Raw genomic sequence first — 12,294 nt, 5'->3', positions numbered from 1 at the left:
ATGCCTCAGTGACGGTCCAATGACATGCACAGACTTAAGGTGTTGTCTTTCATTTCCACACAACTGGTTGTGTGGGTAGATGAAGGCAGTAGGCATGTCAATCCAGGCTGACCTGATCATTCTTCATACATGATGACCTACTTCCACCGCCATGTTTATCAATAGCCAGGTGAAGTATTGACATAATGAAATGTACTTCCATATTAAATGGGTTGAATATGAAACGTCAGCGTGTGACTTATTGTGTTTAGCTCTCGCATTACCATAGCAGGTCAGCACATATTGTGTGTGCTGTCCGTCTTTGTTAACTTGTTGACATGAACATGCATTGCCCACTGGCAATATATATCCTGTATTGAACAATTTCAATACACAATGTCTTAATCTGTATTGGACATAGAATATATATATCAATATCCTGCTTTGATCGTGTCAGCAACCAAGCATTTACGTTGAAACGAGTGACATTAGACAGGAGATCATATCCTCTTTAATTAAGAATGAACAACAAATTGAATGTCTATCCTAAAGATTAATTCTGTCCCAGCATTTGTTGAAATACTCAGCAGCATTGAAGTCGTTGAACTGAAAGGCGGCGTTAAAAAATATCAATAATGCTGCATGTTGCGTTGTCATGCGAGGAAGAATACATTGACTACAGGTTTATTGACTCAAGCAGAAAGCACGGGGACACCGACATGTTGAACAGCTTGGACATGTCATGTGACCAGTGATACAGTGGTGATCCATGAACAATCGGAATATCTCGGTTACGCGGTGAATGTAGGAAGGAGGTCGAACAGCCAGGGCATGTGAGGGTAAAATGGTTCTGTGAGGACAGTTAGTGGCAGTGGCCCATTGACAAAGTAGATTGTGTTATCTCATCATGAGGGATTTGTCTCACACAGGTAACTATCATCTTACTTGTAAGTGTCATTGATTCACAACTGTAGTTTAATGATTGTTGTTTAATATTTTAATTTGAATTCTGTGTTTTGAAGTTTGGTTTTATGACAGTTTAAGTCTGTGACATCTGGTAAATGTGTGCTCAAGTTATGATTGTATTGTTACATACAAACCTATGACTGATGATGCTGAATATAACAAACTGAAGTCAGTATTAGCCATTTTTGACATCACAATCGTTTCTTGTATTCAGAAAGTTTTTCACTTTATTGAGGTTGATAGGATTAAATTTTAAGCAGTCTTGATACAATCATGATATCTTTTCCTGATATGATTGTTGATATTCATAGTATGGCAAATGTTTATGCCATTGAAATTTTCAGGCTGTGCTGGCATCAATAGAAGTACTGATCATAGTTTTCCTGTGTCGTTTGTCTAAATATTGCAATTAGCGTCCAGGAAATCTCTTCTGTGAGTTGTGCATGTAATATACAGAATTGCTTAAACTGTATTTTCCTCTAAATATCATGATCAGTGTGGCATAAGGTCTCCTCGGCTAATTTTGCATGTAATATGAAACGATCGCTAAAAGCAGGAAAAAAATTGGTTTTTAATCTCCAGTAAAGCAGAGAAAATGGTTTCTTTCTGTATCGTGCTGTCAAGCGAATTCCAACGAGAAAGTAGGACTTTGAGAGCTCACATATTGACCAGTCATTCATAATGTGTCATGGCTCCATGCTGACTGGAAGAACATGGAACTGGTCTTAACAGCATATGCAGCAAACTGCCATGGGCTCTATTGATTTTGTACTGTTTCCATACAACTATCAATATCATACACAAGTTTGAAAGACCCTTACTGTATGTTGTTTGCAGCTAGAGACTTTCTCCATGCTTTGAGTAAAATTTTATGGTTTGGGACGTTTTTTTTGTACTTTATTTACTTCTTCTGATCGACTTAACCCTCTGATGAGCTCTGTAGTTCAGCAGAGATGAAAAATGTGTTTTATTCTAAGTGAAGAAAGTGGAAGGTGTGAAACTTTCTTTAATTTAATGAAAGATTGTTGTCGACTTGAGGCATGGCTTCCCCTGCTTCCAAGCACATCTGTGGAAGGGAAGATTGAACATTTTTCTAATCCCAGGGAGTGATGTTCCTATGCAGAACACTCATCAAGTCCCACAGCTGTGACTGGGCAAACTTGCCAGACCAACTTGTTACTCTGTTCTGCTACTGATAAAAACCTGATTGGCATCTCTGCATGGCAAGCTGGAGTCAAACATTTAATTGAAAAAAATCTTCGTTGGAAATGTAAATTTGTGTGACAGGTTCAGACCGTGTAATTGCTGTTGAATGTGGTGGCTGATGGTAGTTTTGTAATTGTTCATAGTCATTTAGTGTTGTTTATGTCAAATGTGCACACATCACTCATATCTTTATGTCTACTTTTAAAGCTTCATGAAGATAAAAAATCATTTGAGATAAATTTTATTGTGCATATCCACCCACTTTGGCTCATGTACATAAAACAAATTAGGCACATTATGCATTCTGTCAGTTAGAAATATATTATCAAGGATTACCAAGTTATATTCAATTTCTTTATTGCCATTTGACATCTTGGTGTAGGTACTAACACCGTTATCAAGCAAGTCATCGTAAGTTTACAATTGATAGAACTTAAATTTCCTTCATCTTTACAACTTGTAAAATGCCTCTCAAAGAAAATATACTGCACCGTAGTTAACTTTTCTTAATGAGGGTGGCACTACCATTGTTATGAGAGTGTTATATCAATACTTTGATGCATTAAATGTAATCTGTAGGAAAGATCTAGGGGGAGGTTTTTTCTTAGTAGAATTCAAAATTCAGGTTATCTTGGAGACCTCAGCATGTCTTTCACATGACACTATGACAATACCTCACAGCAAATTACACAATTTAAATTTGCCAGTGATCACACAGAAGCAATGAAAGTGCACATTTTGTACCACTATCATAGTGGTGATTTCTCCATGCATAGACCCATGCTCTGTACGATGCCTTACCCAAAGGCCAGTATGATCTGTTGCAATTATAGACTAAGAAGAAAAATACTAAACGTGAAATGTGTATTTAGATAATTTCAATGGGTAATAGAAATAGTGTCTTGGACTGTCAAATTCCACCATGTATTTTTGATGACAGATGAGTTGTTGCAAACCATTTTCATCCAGTGCTGAATTAAGGAATGTAACTATTCCCAAGAGGAATTACTATAGACCAGCTGATGGTTTAGGTGCTTCGCAGTTCCTGCTGATGGTTTAGGTGCTTGAAGGGAGTTATGACAAGTGACATGTATTTTTCTTTTTCTGATGCCGAGTTGTTTTTCTGTCAGCTTGGGGTTTGAAAACTCTCATGCCAAATTTCAGCTTATAAATTTCAGCTTATAACTTCCATAAATGTCATTCTGTTTCTAGTTTGCCAATTCAGCGGGATGTGCAAACATTGATTACTGCTGTTTAGGAAGGTATGGTTGTAAGCGATATGATTAATCACATGGCGTATAAATGAATTATTGTGGTGACACTCAAACATGTTTTTTAAGCAGTAAAATGTCAATAGTATCTTCAGGACAGGGTTTCAAAAGACATGAAAATTTAAGCAAGTTGTTTTGTTGCAGCCTTTCCATTACACATGCAGTGTGTTCTCATGGTTAATTCACTGATAAATTAGTTCTTATGAAATACATGGTATGTTTGAAGAGTGAAGTTGTGTGATCTCCAGAGACTCTTTCAACAGATCTATCATGTTCGTTTTTTAGGCACTCCTTTGAGATAAGTGATTATTCTTCAAAATGATAATATGTTCTATGCTGTAACATTCTCAACCAATCAGCAAGTGACATGCTAGATCCTTTTTTTGGTACAAGCATTTCAATCTGTCCAACCAGCCTCAGTAGCTTTCAGCTGATTCTGAAAGCAGCCCCAGTAAAGCCGAACAGCCATACAGTGCAAAATGGATGTTTTAATCTCAGCCCATGCAAGAGCAATCATGCATTGTTATTACGTGCCTGCTACATGCTGACAAACAAAAGAAAGATTCGGGTTTTTATGTTGTGGCTGTGACCGAGAAGGTTATTAGGGCACATTACAGTCAGTGTTCGTAAGTAGTATTCCTCCCTTGCAGCTGAGCATGATTGGTTGTGAACCATGCTGATGAGAGTTTGAAATCGTTGAAGGTGAGATTTTGAGATAATGTTTGTGTATAACATTTGTGGATGGAATTTGTGAAATGAGTGCTTAGGGAAACATCATGGGTCAATGGATATGGGATACAACCTGCAACTGTTATTCCATGTTACAGGTGGCGTGTAGGTGATGTTTGCATGCAGTGTGTCATATCTCAAGGTGGATATAGCAGGTACTCTTTGGTGTAGGGCAGAAAGGCATATTGAGAGAATGGCTGCTGTAAAACTATTTATCATGTGGTGTATAGTGGTGAGCCTCTGATGTGGTACTGTCATGAAGGAAGAGTAGACATTCAACGGCACATTTCAAGTATAACACCAGTGTTTTCTGACATTATATCAAGATTATGGTGTAGGGGTTGTTATTGTGAGACATGTTCGAAACCATTTTCAGGTTGTCCTCTTCAATATTTTTGGGTTAGGTTTTGTCATATGGGTTGTTACAGGTTTTTTTTGTTGAACTTTCTGAAGGAACTTGAGCTGTTTATGAACTTATGAAGGTGTGAAACAAAGTAAATCTTGTTTTTGTTTCTACATGTGATGTTAAATTTTCAATTTAACTGAATAATATATATACCCATGGAAATACAGATTCTGATTAGAATGACTTGTGCCGAAGTTAAGCATTTGGCAGTATACAAGGACGTGTGTTAGTGTTGTGTGGAGATGGTGAGGCAGCTGTATGGACCCTCGTGATCAGCTGATGTCGTCACTGATTTTCAGTGGTTCATGCTTGTGGCTTTCACCACACTATTGTGTGACCCGTAAAATCAATTTGGGTGGTTGACTGAGGCGGTCATCTGGCACTAGTGCTGTGAATGTCTGTTTTATCTGTACTAGCATCATACGTAACAGTCTGATGGAAATTGCATTACAGTTGCTTGACAGTTTATAATTCACATTTAAAAAAACCTTATTTCATGAGAATAGCAAGAGCTATCCATCTGACTTCTCTTGAAACAAGAACTAAGTCCGTAAGAAAGGTTTTCTTGTTTTACTTTAATATCATTATGTCATGCATGTTTCCACTGCATGGGACTCTGGATGTCAGCCTTATGTAATATCAATGCACTCTGTCATGGTGAGAGCTGTCCTTACACAATACCTGTGTCATCAGATTCAGAAAATAATCCATTTTGAGGCACTGTTATGTTTCCTGAACTATGGAGACTTGCTGTTGATGAATTAGCAGTGTGACAGAGAAAATATCTCTGCATCTATTAATTGAAAATTATATTTTAATGGGAGAATCCAGTTCAAAGAGACATGTGCTGAAACTAATAAGGCCATAGGCATTGGTTTGCTAAGTATGCTAGTTCACTAGGGAGTAAATATCTTGTTTTATTCCTGTGAATGTAGAAACCCTGAAGAAATAACTGGCGTAAGTTAACAGGGCCTAAGGGGCAAAAAAATATCTTTTCTTTGAGAAAAAAAAGAATTTTGATGATACGTCTTTTTGTTTTTAAGTAAGTGAACAATGTACATTTCCACAAATATTCTTAAAACTCCGGAAAAGCACCTTGCATAAATGCTATATTATACAAGACAAATATATGGATAACATCTTCTTTATTTCTTTCATGCTAAATGGTTTGCAGGGGAAGGGGTTAAATCAGAAGCAGCCCTGTTTAATGTGACACCAGGACCAGGGGACCTTTGTTTTCACCATGTGATAGATTAGTTGGGATGCGATGTTGACTTGACCTAGTAAAAACACCACCATGTTTGTAAGTGAGGCTTTGTGACATTTTGATCTGGGAACAACCCTTGCTACAACGGTGTCAATAATATCATTGCCCAACAAAGAAACGGAGGGCGCTGTAAGTGTAAAAAAAAACTGCTATAAACCTCAGCGTCTCCCTAGGGCTAGGTAACCCTAGTCCTCAATAGACAAAGATGTGGCAGCACAAGGAAGACCACAGTGACCAGCTTTTGTTTCCAGGCGTGATACTCTGTCCTGGACACTGCCTCCCCACACCTGCCCTGCCACGCTTCTTTATTTCCTGACCGCTTTCCAGCACATGCTGAAGGCAGGAATACTTTCCCTGCCTGACTCATTATATACTTGACCTCATTCAGTAGATTGTATATCAAGCTGTGTTCATCAGAGCGAGGACAATATTCACCCTAGAGAGACAGCTGGACAGTGAATAATTGATAGGGACCCCCATGCACCACTGGCCTACATGTATGGTCCATACAGCTTAGTGGTAGCATTATGCTTACAGCTGAACCCAGTGGGCATGACCTCCCGGCCTATCCATGCCATCAGCTACATGCCTTCCGATGTTGGCCTGGCAGTATTGTCTACTCTCCAGACTATTTATAATGATACCCTGTTGGCCAGTCCTGGTATGGCCAGACAGGTCAGGCAGTGTCGGGTCAGCTCAGGTCATGACCTATCTCAAGGTCATTTTGCCTCCACTCACTTTTCCTTGTCTGGGGTTATTGGTGAGGGCTGGGAGCAGTTGTTTGGTAGATAGTCTGTTTGATTTATAGGATACACCAATGTGTGGGCTAACACCAGCAGAGCCATGATAGAAAAATGTTTAGCTTGCTCCTTGTGAGTAAACCTTGTTTCTCTTCGAGAAGAAGAAGTATTAGTTTCAAATTGTGAGATTGGCTGGCTTCCAGTGACCCTAAGCTGCAGATGTTTTCAACGTTATTTTGATGTTTGTAAATAAGCAAAGAAAATGAAAAAGGGAGGTGTAGCTTTAAATTCAGAAATGTTCCAACATGTTTTTTTGTGTTCATATGGTAAGCAGATGTGAAAAAAAGGTAGCTGTAAGGAATATAAAAGGTATGAACATTGCTTCAGTATATATCTACAGTATGCATGGTTGACTTGTGACAAAACACAGGATGGACCAATAGTTTTATTTGCATGTTATGTGTTTTCTGTATTAGGAAACAGGATAGTTAATGTTTCATTATGTCAAATATGTTGTCGTGGTCAGGACCAACTGTGGAAGGGATGACCATGTGTCCTCACATCCCAGTAAAAGTCACTTAGGTGTAGCTCTGATCATTAGACATGTGATCTTACGAACTGATCAAGGCTGTTGTTGAATGGAACTTATACTAACATGAGTCTGTCAAGAAGTGTCAAGCATGGATATTCAGCCCCAAGTGGGGAGCTCAAGTCAGTAAAGACTTCCCAAATTGGATTTAAAGATGCCCCATCTCATGCTAGTGTCTTACGTGTAGTTTGGTTGAAGTGCAGTAATAGTTTATGATGAACATCCGGAGAGAGAAAGAGACACTAGTTCATATTTGTTCATTATTTCCATGTAAAGATTGGGAACTGTATGAACGTGTAAGAAATCCCATTCTTTAAAAGGACAACACAACATGCCTGCCAAGGATACTTGGTACAGAATCCGAGATTCATACCAAACATGCAAAAAAAAAACTGAGTTGATACAACTGGTAGTCAATAGCCAAGGAAACTGGCTTCATAATTGCATTGATCCTGTATATGTACTTTTGCATGTTCTATCATAGATGCGGTGTAATTGTTAAAACATGGCCTAAATGCATTATGCATACCCTAAGAATGTAAAACACTAAATACTTTACAAACTCCACATTCATATTGATCCCCTAACAGCTAGTATTCATGGACTCCATTTCAACTTGAATGCAAGTCGTCCATTCTAAGACAATTATGTTGGTTTACAAACACTTTTAAAACTTTATGTTTTTCGGGAAAATGCTATTAGTGGATTTTCACCAAACAGTGGATGGGAAACGCTTTAACAGAAAAGATGTGGTTGGTTTCCACAGAGGTTTTCATATATGTAGTATTGACCTTCAGCAACATTTGCTGTGGTTGATCACACTAGCTGGTCACAAGCACAAAGCAATTGTCTTAAATATTGATGAAATAGGTCTAAAATATAAAGTGTACTAGCGAAGGGCCATGCTTAACATGTAATGGAGGGAATTTGATGTCCTTTCTGTTCAGCTGATGTTTGATGTAATTAGATTAGGGTGTATAAATAATTTGTATTGCTGTAATTGTGAGAGGAAAATACAACTGTAAAGACAGGGATGAGGCAGTTTGCTGTCAATGTTCATTAGGGCAACGGCTGCTGTTGAATGTACAGACACCTGTGAGAACAGCTGTTGCAGACAATTGTTTTTTGTATGCCCTTGATTTGAGTTCGTTGAAACTGATTGTATTATAAAGTGAATGAATGTTAGTAGTCAGGCTTCATAGAGATGTTCCAGTATCATGGTGGAAATGCCAGAATAGGCTTTCCATATTGTACACCTCAGGAATCAAACCATGTCCTTCATCGTAATGAGAGAACACTTTAACCATAACACCCATGTAACATATGGAAGTATATCATCAGTGATGGGGAATATTGCCATTTTATTGGATAAATCTGTATGTCTGCCTGTCTGATGGGGAATATGAAGGATAACTTCCTGTTCTACAGGACTGTGAAATGTTTTACCTGCTCTATTTGACAATGGCTTGAGAATGCTTATTTGGACAATATGAAAATAGATTTTCCCTGCCATTTTGGTACTTTTTGTGGGGGTATTGATGTAGTGAACCTTGAACCTTGCTACGATATATTCTAACAATTCATACTGCATTATACATAAACATGTGAAGAGATAGGTGAGTTAAACAGTTTTTTGCTTTCTAACAATGGATGACATCAAACGATCTTTTTGCTTGGACTTGAAAGGTTTTGATTTCTGGTATATTCAAATATGTAAGAATGGCTAAGAAAATCAGCTTAGATCAAATATGTCTTCATGTACAAATATCAGTTAATCCTGAAACTCTGCCAGTTTCAACATTTTAGCAGAATACACCTTTAATTTTCATGGCCCTAAATATGCACATGTTGAAAAAAAACCCAGTCATGTTCCCATTCATATAAACATATCTGATACGTTTCAGTTCCTTAATGTTTTATAAATTTCTTAAATGAAGCAGAGTCATGTCAGAAATACCCTTTATCCTGCTTTAGTGCACTCCTTTGCAGAAGACGCAACCTCACATCTTCATTGTGGCTCAGAGCATCATTGTGATGGCAGTTTGATTAATCACTGCCAAAATAGGGTGAGCTCTTAAGTGTATGTACAACATCGAAGTTGGCTTGCAAACAGAAGAGGATATATAAATTGAGCCATCAAGCATTTCAGTGAATGCATGTGTCAGATCCGATTTGTAAAGCCAGCAGTTTGCAGTAATTTGTTGGGCTCAGTGCATGAATGAGCTCTTGAGTGTAGGCCGCATTTATGCAGAGAAGAAAAAAGAAATGGATGACAACACATAGTGTTTTTTTCTTGGTCTGTAAGTTCTATGATGCTTGAAGCACATGTATGAACCTGCAAGAGATAAAAAGCTTTAACAATGGAGGGCATGATGGCAATTCAACTAATAAGGTCAAATGCAGTACTTTGAGGGTTTGTCAGTGCACATTTGGCATTCCAGTCTACCATATCTTCAATATTGTAGGGGACGGTGCATAGCCTAGTGGCTACAGCCTTTCCTCTCTTCCTCTCTCTCATTTGTGGGGGAGGTTGGGTAGTGTAGTGGTTATAGCAATTACTTGTCATGCTGAAGACCTGGGTTTGATTCCCCACATGGGAACTATGTGTGAAGCCCATTTCTGGTGTCCCCCACCATGATATTGCTGGAATATTGCTGAAAGCAAAGTAAACCAAATTAACTCACTTACTTAACATTGTGGGTTGAATGTGAAATCTTCAAATGAGCAGTGGGGTGACTATGTTCAATATGATGTTTCCACTTGTGTCAGGATATGCTGTTGGTATAGCTGTTGCTAGTGCCATGGATGCCGAGGGGCTGGAAAGAGAAGTAGCCAAGTAGGTTAGATGGCTGACTTTGTGTTTTGGTGACTAGGTGCCTGTCTCATGTGTGGTTTGATATCCTGGGTGGGACTAAACCCAACAACCCAACAAAAGTACTAGAGTCTGTACTTTACTGATAAAGTGTAATGCCTGATATAACATGTTACAGCCATGGTGAATGTTGTGTTGTAGGTTGTTTATGTCACCTAGACTGAAGGTTATGTTTTTTCTCTTTGCAGCCATGGAAGAGACCACTGAAAGGAATGGCTTCTCTCCTATTAAACTACCTCCTAGTTCTGGCCCAAGACCACATCGTTGTGATGTCTGTCAGCGTTCTTTCCGAGAGATCGCCACCTTGAGGAAACACGAACAGCTTCACCGAGCTGACAGACCCTATGTGTGTTCAACATGCGGCAAGTCCTTTCTGTGGTCCTCCAATCTCAAGGTGCATGAACGTGTTCATACGGGTGAACGGCCATACAAGTGCAAAATCTGCCATCGTTGCTTCACACAGTCAAATGATCTGCGTCGCCATGAGCGCAATGTCCACATGCGTGGCAAGCTTTACGGGTATAAAAGCGCTGGCAGACCTAACAGTCATGTTAACCTTGCTGCCTACCAAGCTTTCGCTCTGCAACAGAGGGCACTTTTACAGCAAGCACTGACATATGAGAGCTTCATGCAGAATGCAGCTGCTGCATCTCATGTGAACTCCTTCCATCCTCACCCTCATCAGCAAGTGATGGTACACAAACCGCATGAAACAATGTCTACCTCAGTCCCTAATCACAACCCCAAGGAATCTACCTCTGTGAGCCCAATCAAGTTGGAGCAAGTGACACCTCCCTCGACTCCAAGCGAGACGGATCCTGAAACACGGAATGGCCTGGAAAAACGCTCCCTGTCCACAACCTCCCCACACACCTCGGACAGCCTTCAAAGCCCACTACCATCCAGCTACACACCTCTGTCTGCTGGTTCTGCAGGTATGATACAGTCGCCTCCCCTTCTGATGGCTTCATCTGCACCACCAATGACATATGGGAAAGAGGAGTACAGTAAGAATTGCTATTCTCCCTCAGTTCTGCAAGCTCGCAGAGCAAGTGAAAATGGTTATTCTCCGTACCACTATGGAAACGGCAACTTGTCACCTCATGGCTATGTGACTAACCAACACAATCTACCTCAGGCCCATGGTCACATCACAACCTCAGAGAGCAGTCCTTCACAGCAAGAAGACAAGACGTCTTCCTGTGACAAGGTAATGGACCTCAGCATGGGGAGCAAGAACAGCAGCGAGAACCACGAATCGGACCTTGATGATGCAGAGTTGAAGGCCAGTAATGGAGAACACATGCCACCACCGAAGACTCCCAGCGTGGAGTCAGAGTGTGACGGGAAGCGGGATGTGACAACTACCTCAGCAAGCCCGATGGCCGACTCAGGGATCCACCACTGTGAGCACTGCAACATATTCTTCTATGACTTCACGATGTACCATCTGCATCAGAGTCTACACTCCCCGTACGAAGAGCATCCCTTCTGTTGCCCGTCCTGCCAGAAGCGTTGCCAGGACCGGATTGAGTTCATGTTCCACATTGTGTGGCATGTCAAGTACCCAAACACCATCCCAAACTATCAGCCCTTCAAGGAGAGTTACCTCAATTCATGAGAAGCCCTCTGCAACAAGTGGTAAGTTCTAAGTATTTTGGAGTGTTCTTTTCATCTAATTTATTCATTCCTTTGTATGCTTTTGGGTCTATGTCAATGACTGATCTCTGTAGCATGTGAATGTTGCCTTTTGCTGCTTTTTCTGTCATAGTTTCTCTGCAAAGTTGCAATCCCCAAGACATTAGAGAATCCTATCATAGTGGGTGAGGTTAGTTTTATGCCGAACTCAGCAATGTTTTTAATATATGGTGGCAGTCAGTTAGTTATCAAGTCTGGACCAGACAATCCAGTGATCAACAGTGTCAGCATGATCTGTGCATTTGGGAACTGATGACGTGTCAAGCAAGTCAGTGAGCCTGACTACCTGATCCTGTTATTTGTCTCTTTTGACAAGCATAGTTGCCTTTTCTTGCAAGAATAGACCTAATCTACCCTGAATCTTCACGGGTCTCCTATGATAGAGGTAATAATACAAAATTTACCTTGGTCATCTTTCTTTCTCAGCGCCATACGTGTGATTATTGTTTCACATCAAATGAGTATAATCTTTTCCTTTCAAACACGCTCACTCGCTCGCTCGCTCACTCACTCACTCACTCGCTCTCAGATGTTCTTACTTGCAGTGCAGTGTAAATTAAACCAGTAAATG

General features: G+C 39.9%; 1 protein-coding gene across 1 annotated transcript in view; it reads left to right on the top strand.

Moving 5' to 3' along the window:
* Positions 1 to 12,294, top strand: part of LOC137277529 (zinc finger protein Xfin-like) — a 45,512-nt gene that overhangs the window by 30,283 nt on the left and 2,935 nt on the right. The window contains exon 2 of the mRNA XM_067809302.1: positions 10,214 to 11,666. Coding sequence (XP_067665403.1) covers positions 10,216 to 11,646 — 1,431 coding nt within the window. The 5' untranslated portion in view covers positions 10,214 to 10,215 and the 3' untranslated portion in view covers positions 11,647 to 11,666. The remainder of the gene's footprint in view (positions 1 to 10,213; positions 11,667 to 12,294) is intronic.

Source organism: Haliotis asinina, chromosome 3, assembly GCF_037392515.1.
Source record: "Haliotis asinina isolate JCU_RB_2024 chromosome 3, JCU_Hal_asi_v2, whole genome shotgun sequence".
In the NCBI taxonomy this organism is placed as follows: domain Eukaryota; kingdom Metazoa; phylum Mollusca; class Gastropoda; order Lepetellida; family Haliotidae; genus Haliotis; species Haliotis asinina.
This window is presented reverse-complemented; position numbering and strand designations above follow the sequence as displayed.